This window comes from Symphalangus syndactylus, chromosome 4 (assembly GCF_028878055.3).
Source record: "Symphalangus syndactylus isolate Jambi chromosome 4, NHGRI_mSymSyn1-v2.1_pri, whole genome shotgun sequence".
Taxonomy (NCBI): domain Eukaryota; kingdom Metazoa; phylum Chordata; class Mammalia; order Primates; family Hylobatidae; genus Symphalangus; species Symphalangus syndactylus.
Genome location: NC_072426.2, coordinates 145,638,106 through 145,653,765, shown reverse-complemented (window position 1 = coordinate 145,653,765; position 15,660 = coordinate 145,638,106). Strand labels below are relative to the sequence as shown.

General features: G+C 33.1%; 1 protein-coding gene across 3 annotated transcripts in view; it reads right to left on the bottom strand.

The window, feature by feature from the left end:
• Positions 1–15,660, bottom strand: part of GALNTL6 (polypeptide N-acetylgalactosaminyltransferase like 6) — a 1,246,491-nt gene that overhangs the window by 702,092 nt on the left and 528,739 nt on the right. For all 3 annotated transcript variants that reach the window (XM_063638415.1, XM_055276416.2, XM_055276415.2), the window contains one exon: positions 8,435–8,601. In XM_063638415.1, coding sequence (XP_063494485.1) covers positions 8,435–8,601 — 167 coding nt within the window. The remainder of the gene's footprint in view (positions 1–8,434; positions 8,602–15,660) is intronic.

The following is a 15,660-nucleotide window of genomic DNA, read 5'->3' as shown; positions in this document are numbered from 1 at the left end:
CATTATGGAGACTGGAATTGGTGTGCTCAAGTCATTATGATTCTCATGAATCCTCTATTTCAATACTTGGGTATACACATAGTGAAATGATGGTTTCTGTTATTGTTGTGATCCTAAGGACAAATGGGTAATAAATTAGATTCAATTATCTAGAATGTCTATATAATTGTGGTACATTTTATTAAATTAACGATAGTTATCAGAATTGTTTCAGTTTCTCAGAATAAAACATCTGAGAAAACTACAAAGAAAGGAACCTTGGATACCTAACTGTGAAAACTGTACTTTTTAAATTAAACTAGCATTTATTGAAGCATATAAAATTGATCCACTGTGTGACTTAGGACTTTGTCTTTATAAATCTCTGTTTACTCATTTATAAATATTACAAATGTACCATGTCACCTACAAATCCCTCATGTCAAAGATCCTATTATTCTAATATGAATTCGTTCCTCAGTTGACATAAAACATTTAATTCTTATTAAGGGAGAATTTTGTTAAAACACATTTCATAAACATGGATGAATTTGATGTTCAAAACTTGTCAGCTTAAGAAAAATCTTGAATGTTGAGAGATTGATATTTTTATTTTATTGAGTAAGTGTTATAATTCAGGATAAAAGAGAAAATGTTTGTGAGGTTTTCTTTTTTCCATTGTGTAGATGCAATGATTTTTTTTAAATTAAGAGCAGATGGATATTTAGACATCAAAAAGAGCTGCTTGAAATACTGAACATTGTATTATTAAGGCTCACATGCTGAGGTTTGCTGACAAGAGGAATAGTCATAAAACATAACCTTTTATTTCATCAAAGAAAGTTATGCCTGCCCAAGATCTGAAGCCCAACATTCATAAAATGGTTTCACACTGGTTACATTCTATTCAAAACAGCTGTCTGAAAGAAAAATAAATGGGATTTAATCTGCCATAAAATGAATTGCACAATTTATTTTTCTTGAGGAAGTCATGCCTTTGTGACGTTGGTGAGCTGTAACAGTTTTGCTTCTAAAAGCAGCGTCTCCTTCTATGCCAAACCCATATTAATTCAGCCATGTGGAATTTTCTTACACAAAAAGCAGTTGGAAAGTCAGAGCAGCTTATCCAACACCTGATGTTTTTCTCTACCTTTAAAAGTATTAGTTTAAAACATGAGCCCAGGATAGACTTTCCATCCAGAGGTAGATAGATTTTAAGATGCTTGGTCATAAAGATTGAAATATATGAAACTGTCAAAGTCAACCATTAATGTCCTACAAAAAAATGGAATTTCATATACTACAAACTAATATTTGAGAAGAGAGCAAAACCGCAAAAGAGTGAAATGTGAGTTAGAAAAATGACAACTAAATGAGATTAATCATCTCTTCAAAATGAAATGCTTACAAAATGTAAAAGCTACTCATAGGACAAATGTAAATATTTATAAGCCCCAAATTAAGTCAGAAAACTTTTCAATATAGACATTTTAAAGACGATTGAGTAATAGTATGTTTTGCTTATTTCATTCATTTAGTACACATCATACCTTTTACAATAAAAGAGAAGAAAGCAAGCATAAGATTTTTTTCTACTGTGGAATTTGCTGTAATACTACATGTGATAACTAAGATACAACCTAATATAGGGTAGACATTGAAACTTAGGTTGTGCCTTTCCATTCCATCACTTCATTTTATCATGTATTTTCCAAAATTCTTATATGCGTGTTCAAATTAGCCTGCATGTATTTCATTGCAATGCCATTCTCTCAAACAACTTACATTAGAACACTTCTAATAGTTCTTTTTTGTTTAAGCTAGCTACATAAAAAATGTCTATTTGCATGGTTCAGCAAATATATCTTTGTAAATCAAATGTGAATCCTAAAATAATTAAACTGAAAATAATTTTAACTGAGATATATTATTACTTTCTTTAGAAGACAGAAGATATTATCTCCATAATAACTTTTTGCAATGTTCTGACTACCAAGGCTGTCATCATAAAAGCTAATCCATAATGCAATTTATTAAGAAAAAATATATATTTCTATAGTATCTCAAAATCCTTTATCTTAATTTACAAAATGAGCACCTGCTTAAAACAGATTTCTACTAGAATGAATAAAGTATTCTAGTAGTAAGCATGAGGCTTGTGAATGTGTGCAGCATTCCTGAAAACTTGAGAGATTACTCACATTCGCACTTCAGGAGAAAAAGGAGACAATACAAAGCTACCATACACATGAAGGCAAAGGTAAGACTCAATAAGGATATATAACTATCATTATTTTTGTCAGATAAATTCTGTTGCTTCTGAAGACACTTACATCCAGTGAGACTGAATTTTTAATTTACAAGTAAGAGGGAGAGAAATCTCAAAAGTGCTTTTCTTCTGAGACAGATTCTACTCCAAGCATATTCTGCTACTGGTGGGTAATATCCATCTTTTACAAATGCACAAAGACTTTTTATGAGTTGAGTTTTTATTTTGTAACTTCCCAAACTTTTACCCCTTTATGTTGTAGGATAATTTTCCTGACATTGATTGCACATTACTGTGGTATGTTCATACATCTGACCACAGAAAGCAATGTTGCTCAATGTCCCAGATTCCCTTACATTCATAAATGTTAAAGTAATTTGTTAACAGAGCCATTAAGACAATCTGCACATTTAACTTTTAGGCAACATGATATACAAATATCAGAAAGCAGAATAGCTCCTTTCCATTCTTTGGCATATAATGCTGAATTTCTAAATATATTGTTGTATTTTTTAACATTTGCTTAGTTCCTGCTACTAAACAGTATTTGGTTATTGTAGTTCGATTTTTTTAAACGCAATTATCCTCACCATTTTAAATATGAATATTAAATCTAAATAACTCCAAGATTTATTTAGAGTGACTAGCTCTCAATAAATCTGAGACATAAAAATTGCTTGTCTTATAATCTAGTGAAGTACCTGATGGAATACCAGCACTAAAACATTTTTGTCGACTGTCGTCTCAGAATCTTTAAATGCACTTTAGTGTTAGTATTGTATGATATAAAATAAAAATGCACTACCATTCTTCATTGGTTTTACAACCTTTTTCACACTGATGATATCTTCCAACTTCGAATAGTTGTAAAACTTGTGCTGATTGATTTGTCTGCTTATGGAAACTTTCCTTAATGTACACTTGGAGACTATTTGTGTAAAATAGAAATTGAATTCAAGAATTGACATCATCATTTGTGAAATCATTAAAAATACCTCTGCTATTTTAAAGATTTAAAAACACTTTTGGCCATGTGAAGGGTCTAGGATTTTTTAATAGTAATGTAGATCATTATAGGAATTGCTTTGCTATTTCCATATATATGTATGTATACATACATATTATATATACACATATATATATATATAATACTTTTTTCCTTGTGAACTTGGCATAAAAGCTATTGACTGATTCCAAAGCAAAACAGATTTATAAAGTTTTGAAAGACATTATTTGTTTAACAAAAAGGGAAAATTGGCAAGAGGATGAGGTATGACAGTAAATTGGAATTAAACATCAAATGCTGTAAAATGAGTTCACAAGAAAGCAAGGCAAATGTCTACAATTTTTGGAAAATGGCGATATCTAGCAAGGAAATATAACAATTAATGTTACATAAAATATTGTCGATGTCCTTTACAAACTTATAAATCCGATATTAATTGCACACTAAACAGTATAAACGAACAGCAAAATTTATTTTGTAATAACATGTAAGAAACAGGAGATTTTTGAAGTTACTCATTGCACCCATATTATTCACTGAAGCTTCAACTTTGGGGACAGAGTTTTGCTCTGACACCCAGGCTGGAGTGCAGTGGCACGATCCTGGCTCACTGCAACCTCCATCTTCCAGGTTCAAGCAATTATCCTGTCTCAGTCTCCCAAAGTGCTGGGTTTACAGGTGTGAGCCACTCTGCCTGGCCATTCAACCCCAATTTTAAAATGCATGACAGTGATTTTGAAACTTTAATTCCTATAGAAAGTACACATAGATCCTGTTGAAATGCAGATTCTGATTCACCTGGTGAGGACTGAGAGTCTGCATTTCTAGCAAGCTTCAAGCTGCTGCTGCTGGTCCATGCACCACACTTTGGATAGTAGGAGTGTGGGCTGTCTAAGGAAAAGTAAGCCGGGTTTCTTGAAAGTTGTTGGCATTGGGAGGATAGTTTCAAGTCTGTTTTTCCTTCTAAAGAGTACATGGAGAATAACAGATCTTTCTGAAACTCAAATATTCAACTACTTACCTTTTCTGTCCAGGAACTTTGAAACAAGCAGGAGCAGAAATGAGTGAGTGTGCGCCTGTGTGCCTCTGTTTGTGTGTGCGTACTCGGGTATACTGTAGTGCCTCCATACTTGCATTAAGGAAAGTGTGTCAGCAACTCTCCTGTGACTATCCTCAATTTAGACTTGCATTCATCTAAGCATGCAAAGTTCAGGGAATTGTCAGGTTCAAATATACCCTATTTCTGAGGTTAAGCCCCAGCCTATTTCACACATTTCAACATTTTCCATGTGGATGCCGTTAAGGTTGCCTGGAATTTGGAGATAAGCCCAGGATTAGTCCTGCTTTAAAGTCACCATGAAGCCTTGTTATAGGCCTCAAGTTAAGTTATTAAATGTATTTCTCAGAGCTTACTGGAAAATAAAAATAGCCACATTCACTAACTTCGGTAAGCTTCAGATAGCAAAACGCAGTGGTGGTTGTTGAAAACTTACCTGCAGGCCTTTACCTTCATGTTTTATAGATGGTGGACTTATGTTCTGAGGCTAAAATGACATTCTGTTACCAAGCTTGCTTTAGGAAATGTCTAAACTGAGAACTGCAAGATGGAATATTCACTTTTTTTTAAAGCATTTTGAGAACTAGGTCAATCTTATTTAAGCAGATTTTTCTAAATCACTTGGTAATAGTTTAGCATTATTCTGTGATTATCTAATATTTTAGTATTTTACTTAATTGATATGAAACCCACTATTACAGAATTTAACAATTACTATATACTTATATTTGTTGTAAATATGAATTCCAAGTAATTAGCAAGTGACTTATGCTAATGACGTGTCTAAAATACTGGCTTTCTTATATTTTTGGTCATGTATAGCTATTCTATTGACCTGGAGGATGTAAAATATAAGGCAGTAATATTTGATTAAGTCTTGTTAAAGTTTAGTGCTTTTGGCCAAAGGATCTTGTAGAGTATCTGAAAAAGTTGATAGTGCAAAGGTGGTAAATAGTGCAAATACTGAACAGAAATGAAATTGGGATATATTTCTAAAAATAAATTTAAAGTGTAAAACAAACAAAAAAATAACTTCTTAAAGGAATCCAACAGAATTCCTATATCTTCCTGTATTTTAAAATTTATCTATCCTACTTAATCTGATTTTTAAAGAGTTGATGAAAAGAACTCTATACACTATAGGGTTATAGCTTTGGGGAATTTTCTAAGAAAAGTATAAGTTAATTATAGCTTTTAACAGCACAGCTACAGATGGATTAGAATAAAAAGGAGTAGAAAAAGTTTTTCTCTCTTAGAGGCCCTGTAAACAAGTGATGCCTTGGGGTATCTTCCTTTTCTTCTAATAGTAAAAGCAATCTTGAAAAGGATTCGCTAAACACACTTCTAAGGCCATGCATATAATTTAGATAGATAACATAATCTCCTTATTGATTAAATTCTCAGAATTTTATTTTACTTCAATGCTTATAGTAGCTTATTGGCCATATTGGAGATGTTTTAAATGTTAAAGCAGTCCTAATTTCTCCAAATATAAATTACCATGATTACTCCTTAAATGGCCACTAAATGAATTCTTCTGTTGATTCTGGAGATAAATAAATCGATCGATAGATAGATAGATAGATAGATAGATAGATAGATAGATAGATAGATTATTGTGGATCATATTTGATTAAATTAAGAGAATCTCTTCTCCAAAAAGTATAGACATTTATACTATAGTAGCAGGAGAGTATTTGGTGAGTAGAAATCAATAGCTGAGAGCAATCGCTTTCCCATGAGCATGCAATTCACTCAAACATCCATGGCAGCCCTCCATCACAACCTCTCCATGAAGAGTCACTATCATTCTCATTTTGATAAACAGAGACACTCAGAGAAAGTTAATTTACCAAATGTCATACAGTTAATAGTTGATGTTGGGATTCTGACCTGTGTTCATTACATTAATTATTTGTATTTCTCATAATTCAGAAAGGAGGAGTGATGCTCCTAAGTCCACTCAAGTGCTAATATACATCAACCAATACTCTCAGATGAGATTTTCATAATCCAAAGCAAAAATTTGGAAAGTCTTTCCTATTTTATATAATTTAAAAATTATGATGTATTATAAAAGATTAGAGAAGCATTTTATCACCTATTTCTTTCAAAATTTACTTTTGCATTTGATTATAAAATTATACTTTCAATTTGATTGCTTATAAGAATAGAATATCTCAATGAAAGTTTTACCTAGGCATTAAAGTAATGATTATCCTTACAAATGTCCATTAGGAAATTCAAAAATCACCATTACTGTTCCTAAATTATCTGTTTTCTGTTATCCCCCTTCACTAACACTGATTACATTGACAGTCTACTTTCTTCCCAATTAACATGACATACAGAAACACAGTCCACCAAAGTTGCTACTGTACCAAAGGTGACGGTGATTTGGAACCAAGAAAATGTAGGTGCCAGTATTTTCAACCTTTTCAAAGGCTTTCAACTGAAAAATACCACTGAGAAATATTTAACAAGAAATGTTCTACAAACCATAATTTTCTGCTACCAAGTGTTTCTCACTCTATTACCCCCCAGGTCAAAATTCTACTATAATAAATAGTTTACCAAGATAATCAAAAGTTACACTGGCCTATTTCTCCTAGTACCAGTCAATCACAAAGACTATTCACTTGGCAATCCACAGCCTCAGATCTTTATCGCCTTTTTCGCTTTTTGAAATCAACGCTTTATTAACACATTAAGTACCTATTTTTAGCCTGAGGTAATAATAATGACTGCTTTGAAATAGTAACCTCATTTAGAATTAAAAAGTGAATATGCCATTTACATTGTTTTTCAAAAATCTGAAAATTTCAGTTTTAGACAGTGGCTTTTATTAGGTAGTATTAAATGCATGCCTACCTATGCAACACGAGACAAAAACCTCTTTAAAATCAAACCTAAAATGACCAAGTTGATAGTTTAAAAAAATATATATATATATATATATATATATATTTTTTTTTTTTTTTTAATTTGAGACAAAGTCTCGCTCTGTCACCCGGGCTGGAGTGCAGTGGTGCGATCTCAGCTCACTGCAACCTCCGCCATATTAATAGTGTAGTGTCAAACAAACTCATTTCTGTCATGTAAGTCCCAGTATCTATAGATACTAGGCAACCTCTGAATCAGTATTTAAAAGGAGTGTATAAAGACCAGGATTTTAACTGACTACCTCTGTCAAAGAAACTTCACAATTAGCACACCAAGCAGTCTGTCTTTTGCAGAATTTTTGAATACTATGAAAAAAAGATGTTTCTGTGACAAATAACATTTCCAAAACTTCAAATTAACTTCAATTAAAACTTCCAAAACATAATTAACCCATGTGATCTCAAGCTGTATTCTCTTTTGAGACATAAGAATAATATTCAATCAAAATATTTTACTGTCATTCTTTCTAACAGATATACAGTTAAGTGTAGCTCCTTTGTGCAATAAAATATAAGGTAAATTATAAAATGTACTTTATAGTATATTCATACAATAGAAAGTAAATTACAAAATTATAAAATTTTTATAAGGTAACTATAAAGTTATAAAAGTATTAAAACTTATGTTTTTTTTATTTTGTAAGATACTATTACACTAGATTGTTTCTGTTATTGTTCAGATAGATAAAATAGCTAGAATTACCAAGTAAAAATATGTATCTGTGTCCCTTATAGTTTCTAATATTTATGAAGTAACACAAGCACAGCCTGGAGTATGTGTCATACTGGTAAATAATAGAGTAGATACTTTTCAGAAATAGGAACAAATTTTATAGTTCTAACTCAAATATCTTACCATTCATATGTACTTCCAATAATATATTTTACAGTGTTGGTCCTGAAGCTGAAAGTAGAATTTGAGGCATTTTGTCAATACCTGTCTAATTTGCAACAGAGATTGTAATGCAAATTTCTTATAGATTCCCAAATGAAACCAATAGCTTCTCATTAAGTTTCTTTTGCATTTGGTCAATATTTTAAGAAATCACAACATAGATAAAACTTCATAATCACCTTTCAGATGGAATCAGAAAGAAGCTCCCATTATCTTTTTTAAAAAGTCCTTAATGATCATGTGAATGGTAGCAGAATCAGATAAAATGTTATCAACTGTATCTTACCTCTCTCACTGAAGTCATCTACTAGAATGATTTCTGCTATCAGACTCCCTGGGGTTCGGTTAATTATACTGTGTATGGTCCGCAGGAGTGAAGTCCAACCTTCATTATGAAATGGGATAATGATGCTGGTGTTTGGCAGCCTTTCCAGATACATCTTGTGCTTACAGCTGGAGATGAGGGAAAAGAAAATGGTGTGTCAAATGCAAAACCCTTGTATATCTTATTCTGTTGTTTATTCATTATGTTATCAGACAACTGTGGCAACACGACTTGGTCTAATACTTTCCAACCAGAGTTTGTACAGCATGATTGTTATCCTGCTCTTTCACGGAGTACGTTAATGATCTCCTTTCACACTCACTCTTAGTGAAACAACTGTTTTATCCTCTTTGGTATCAGGGTTTCAAATTCGTCAGTTTTTGAAATGTTGTGCTCTTGTTGATGTACATTTTTCCTGTTGTTATATAATAGAAATAAGGATGAATAATATGCATTAAAACTGTTTCCATGGAGCACATAATTAAGGTTTAGATGGATTTCCTAAATTTCCTAAAGAGATCTAAAAATTTAACTTCTATAATATTTATGTTTAATTAGTCAGTTTTAGTCATGGAGTGTTTCAATGGCCGGACAGTATTTAAAGCCTGAAGGGAAAAACAACTGTAGCCTCTAAACAGAATAAATTAAAATTTAATTTAAAATAACTCTTAACTGAGCACAACCACATAATAAGATTAAATTAAGATCCAAATCAAGATGTCATCATATTCCTAGTGAAAACTCTAAAAAGAAATCTCAAGTTCATCTTTTTCATTGTTGGAACCATCTGAGAAGATGAAAAAGAAGTATTTTTAAAATTGTATTCCTTTATTCATTATTTAACCTAATAATTTATTATTTTTAACAATATTCATTAAACAAGTAAATTTTGACATTTTCAGACAAAGAAAAGTGTTTGAAAACCCATCAAAATTATAACATGATATGGGCACAAAAATGCTGTAAAAACATGAAATTCGTTTTAGGATAACTTCAATGTCAAAAAATGTATATAATATGAAAAAGATCTGTCAGTAATTTCCATGGGAGTGTAGTAAGATAGATGTTTTTGCTTATAATTCACAGATCTGGAAAATAGTGTTAATGAAATTCAGCATACCTGGTCATAATTATGCAGAGCCATTGATTCTTCTGAACAAAGTCAAAGAGCCCAACTAACTGTGCTTTGATATAGCAATATTCAGAATATTGTACCTACTTGTGAGAACCATCACACCCCACAATGTTCTTAGAATGAAGGTGATATTCCCAATGAAGCCAATTGTTTTTTAAACATTAGGACAAACTATTGTACCTATCACTTGCTTATTAATTAAAGAGGAATTGCATTCAGAGTAATATCCTATAACCCATCAATAGGCACCAGGCACAGTGGCTCATGGCTGTAACCCTGGCACTTTGGGAGGCCGAGGTGGGAGGATCACTTGAGTCTTGGAGTTCAAGACCAGCCTGGGCAATATAGCAAAACCCCATTTCTACCAAAAATGCAAATATTAGCCAGGTATGGTGGCACACGCCTGTCATCCCAGCTATTCAGCTGGCTGAGGCAAAAGAATCGCTTGAACCCAGAAGGCAAAGGTTGCAGTGAGATGAGATTGCACCACTGCACAGTCCAGCCTGGGTGACAGAGTGAGACTGTCTCAAAAAAAAAAAGAAAGAAAAGAAAAGAAAAGAAAAAATCAATAGGCTCATGACTTTTCAGAGTCATATACAATCCAATCAGAGAAAGGATAGACAAAAGAGAATGCAAGACCAATCATGTATGACAAAGGCTTTCTCTTTCAAAATGTTTTCGATAATTTCTATCTGCCTAAGCTCAAATTACTACTACACATGAAATATAAAAGGATCCATTCTATTCATTCATTCATTCATTCATGTCACAATAATTTACTGAAGGTTTGATATAGGCCAGGCTTCAAAGTTGAGATAAAACTGAACAAAATCTAGTTCTGAACTTCAAGACATTTATAATGAGAGATACAGAAAGACAAATAGTTACAATTTTAAAATGAAATGGATAGTGTAGAAGCTTAATAGAGTGCTATAAGATTATTTGAGAGAGGCCTATAAGCCAATTTGGAAAATGTTGTAGAAATTCAAGTGAGAATTGAAGGTGGCCTGCAGAGGACAGGTTCAAGGTGTATAAGGGAAGAGAATTCACACGACTTGGTAACTAGGAGAAGTGATTAAAGAGGACTCTTACATTTTGGACATGGGCAACTGATCCGATGAAATACAGAATGACATAGGAGCCTGTGTGAGGGACACATTGAAGGTTTCAAAGATTGAGAGCTATGATAATGAATTCAATTTTCACCATGTACTGTTGAGATGTCAAAATGACATCCAGTTGGAATGTAGCTTTCATATATCATATACACAACTATCTGTCAATTTTTATGTCTATCTATATATATGTGGGTGTGTAGTTCAAGGTAAAAGTCTATTTTGCTGGAGGAAGAGGCTCATGAGAGATAAGCTCTAGCAGATGATGCTGGCACATCAATGTCTCCTTAGCACTCAACATTCCAGTATAAGCCAAGAGGGTCCCATTATACATCTCTACAGATAGCAAAGTGAGTACTTTCTCTCATCTCTGCACAAAGGGCAGATCAGAAGTTCTGGGAGAAAGTAATTCCCCTAGAGCCATTATCAACCAACAAATAATGGACGTTAGAGAATAAATAGTCGTATGGTGGGAAAACCCTAAGGTGTGTTCTATATTGTCGCCCATAGTTTCCCAGCAGGATTACACCTCAGTTGCCCACAGTGATCAGCAGTTTGACAATGCATCTTTTACTGGCTACTGTCCCTTTTCTGTCTTCCTTTTTCACATTCCCTGCACCACACCACTCTACATTCTGTGATTACCTCCTAAACACTATTATAGTAAAATTTTTGTTTCAAGGTCTGCTTCTAGAGGAACCCAAACTTAGACATAGGCAAATAAGTTATACCTCATTTGGTACAGTCTCTTTGGAACAGTCTCTTGAATCAATATCCTGGTCAAGATTCACTTTGATCAATGTGCTGGTTAAATAGGTAACATTGTTACTTTTGTTGAGTTAGGAAGGTAGCAGTTTGTTATACTTGGAGATACTTTCAAATAAGTTTTTAAAAAACGATGATCACACATGCATTTCATTATTTCTTTCAGCTTTTGAATTATTACTGGTGCTCTACCCAGAGACATCTCTAGGCCTATGAAATACAATTATCAAGACATTACAGTGGATACATAAAAATGGCCTCATCCTAATTAGCTGATTATTAGTAGTAACATTGCCTTTTTACATTGGTATCTGTAACTTATTTTTCAATTAGACTACATTATAAACTCCTTACTATTTCATGTCTGATGATTATGTATCAAATATGGAAAAGTCACACCACACTTTATAGATCAGACTATCTAAGTTCAAATGATAGCTTTGCCATTTACTGCCTGTGTGACAATGGGCAAGTTATTTACCCTCTATAAGATTAATTTTCTCACACAGGATAATGTGAGAGCAAAAAAAAAAAATACCTCTCCATAATGTGCTAATGAGAATTAAATTGGGACATCTATGTAACGTACTTCATATAGCATCATATCTAATAATAGCAAGGGTTTAATAAATATTGTCATTATTATGGTCATTGTTGTTTACATTGTATTATTTCATTGTCAAATCCTCTGTAGAAGAAAACGTGGAACTAGGAAAGACAGGTACTGCAGAAGAGACAGTGAGAGACATTTAGGATACAAAGATCACTACATTTCAGTCTCTTCCCTTAAGGGTTCACAGACCAGTGAGCAGATATATAAAATGATTAGACTCAAACAAGACAAGTGACATAATAGACGGCACACAGACATTGAGAGCCTGAAGGAAGTGTGACTAACTTTGTCTGATAGAATTAAGGACGTCTTTATCAATGAGTCTGTACGCTGAGAACAGATCATGAAGAATCTTGAAAATGATTCTAAGGAATTTGGATGTTAGCCTGCAGTCAACATGAAGTACTTCAAATATTGTTAATCACAAGGAAGACCGGATCGTGTTTACATATTCCTCTGGCAGCAGGGCAGACAATGTGTTGCAGATGGCAAAGACTAGAAGCAGAAAGATTAGCCCTCGTAATAATTCTAGCAAAAAATAATGAGGGTGCAGATCTGATTTTCACTCTAAGGAAAGCCAGCTCCTTTGTAAAAGCTCTTAATCTGATTGAATTATATTCTAGCACTTCAGCTGCTCCAAAGGAAAATTGAATCACTGCCAAGCTCAGGCATTGTATTCAAGAAGTTGTGATCCAGATGACTGCCCCATAGTATTACTAGAAATAGTGAAGCACATCCAGGGCTTTATTTAGGCTCTGCGCCTGCATATTTTAGGTTTAATGTCAAGTCAGGTTGAGAATAAAAGTTTACAGATATGAAGATGATGTACCAATATGGAGCTGACTTTAATAAATAAGTAAAATAAAGTCAAACACAATTTATATGCTTTTTATGGTTATAAATGCATAGCAAATTCACAAATAGAATAAGAAAATAGGGACAAACTGAAACGTGTTGAAATAGGTTCCTAGGAATATGGGTATAATTATTGCATTTCTTATTGCTGTGTTATTTTCAGATAAGCATTTGCATAAAATTACCTTGCAGTTTAGGAATGGCTCAGAGGTAAGGACATCTCTTTGTTGACTAACAGTTTATATAAATGGATAAAAACTAATTCTTCAAATTTTAAAAGCACCAGGAAGACAAAATAAATAGTTTAAATTATTTAAAAATTTACTTGAGAGAAATGACAAGTTGTGAAGGCATTTAAAAATCCAAAAAAAAACCCAAATTATTTTGTAAACATTCTGCTAAGTCTTTCACAGTAATGAAACTTCAATGGCAAATTTTCTCATATTCTTCTGTTTTTCCAAAACAGAATACATAAACATTTTCTGATTTTTTTATATTGGCATTTGCTAAACAGAGATTTTAAAAATATAGTTCAACAGTATTGTTTAACACATACTTAACATTTATTCTTTTCATGGTTACACTAATTTACCTTTTTTATTTCACTGATTTTATTAAAATAAGTGGTTTTTCAACAATAAAAAAGGCCAAAAAATAAATTTTAATTACAAATACTTGAAAAATTCCAGACTTATCAGTGACTTATTTTTGTCTAAAAGAGATACTTTAGTATGTATGTAACAATGTCAATGTTTATATTACAGGCATTTAGGTTAACTTTCATTTGGAGATCTTAAAACCTTCACGTATTCTTCACCATCACTTAAACATTACTTCTCACTGCCTATTGTTGTGTGTTTTGTTTTGGAAAGGGTATTACAACTCACATTTAAAAAATTCTAACTCTGGGATTGTAGGTTTTGAGTAAAATGTTTGAATATTTCAATCTGTATATCATTCTGTTAGCTTATACAAAGTATGGCTTTATTTTTTGTTTGGTTTTGTTTTTTTCTGTTTTTTTTTAACTTATATAATAACAATAGTCAGGAGGTTATATGGTGGTAATAACCATCCCCAAATTTCAATGACTTAAAATAATAACTATTCCCTTTTTTGTTCCTTTACCTGTTCAACACTAGTTGGAAGGAGGGTCTCTGCTCACTGCGGTTAGCAGAAATAGCCAACATCTTGATCACTGTCAATCATTGTGGTAGATATAAATGAGAACACTGATCGGTACCAAGCTAGTAATTAGATGATGTATCCCTAAAAATGGCATATTGCTGTCTGCTTACAGCTCGTTGGTCAGAACTAGTCATGCAGCCCAGGGGCCTAGAATGTGCAGTCTCATATCGTACAGAAGGAATACAGTCCGAAACATTTGGCAAATGACACTAGTGAAATCAACCATTTTAGTCTTCTGCCTTCTTTAGAACAAAACAAGAAAAGAACATTTTACTTGTTGGACAAAATTTAATGGAAAAATGAAAGAGATTCAATTTCTTCACAGATGAAAAACAGAATATTTACAGTCCCACATCTATAGAAGCATGACAACAGAGGATATTAGAGCTGCAACTACATTTAAGAAATCATCCAGTTAAGCCCCCCATTTAATTGAGAATTGAGACAGAGTTTTAGAGCGTTAAACATAAATTATTTTACAATTTAATTGGGAAGGCATTGTACTGGGTAAAAAAGTGATACAATGATGAGGTACTGTTCCTCAACTAAGTTTATACTTTTTCTGAAAATTCAGTAATTATAGCCTACACGGGAGGTAACACAAGCAATTAATAAGAATCCAGCATTCTTTTGAGAAGTGTCTGTTCATGTCCTTCGCCCACTTTTTGATGGGGTTGTTTGTTTTTTTCTTGTCAATTTGCTTGAGTTCATTGTAGATTCTGGATATTAGCCCTTTGTCAGATGAGTAGGTTGCAAAAATTTTCTCCCAATTCTGTAGGTTGCCTGTTCACTCTGATGGCAGTTTCTTTTGCTGTGCAGAAGCTCTTTAGTTTAATTAGATCCCATTTGTCAATTTTGGCTTTTGTTGCCATTGCTTTTGGTGTTTTAGACATGAAGTCCTTGCCCACGCCTATGTCCCAAATGGTATTGCCTAGGCTTTCTTCTAGGGTTTTTATGGCTTTAGGTCTAACATGTAAGTCTTTAATCCATCTTGAATTAATTTTTGTATAAGGTGTAAGGAAGGGATCCAGTTTCAACTTTCTACATATGGCTAGCCAGTCTTCCCAGCACCACTTATTAAATAGGGAATCCTTTCCCCATTTCTTGTTTTTGTCAGGTTTGTCAAAGATCAGATAGTTGCAGATATGTGGCATTATTTCTGAGGGCTCTGTTCTGTTCCATTGGTCTATATCTCTGTTTTGGTAGCAGTACCATGCTGTTTTGGTTACTGTAGCCTTGTAGTATAGTTTGAAGTCAGGTAGCGTGATGCCTCCAGCTTTGTTCTTTTGGCTTAGGATTGACTTGACGATGTGGGCTCTTTTTTGGTTCCATATGAACTTTAAAGTAGTTTTTTCCAATTCTGTGAAGAAAGTCATTGGTAGCTTGATGGGGGTAGACATTTATGCAGCCAATAAAGACATGAAAAAATGCTCATCATCACTGGCCATCAGAGAAATGCAAATCAAAACCACAACGAGATACCATCTCACACCAGTTAGAATGGCCATCATTAAAAAGT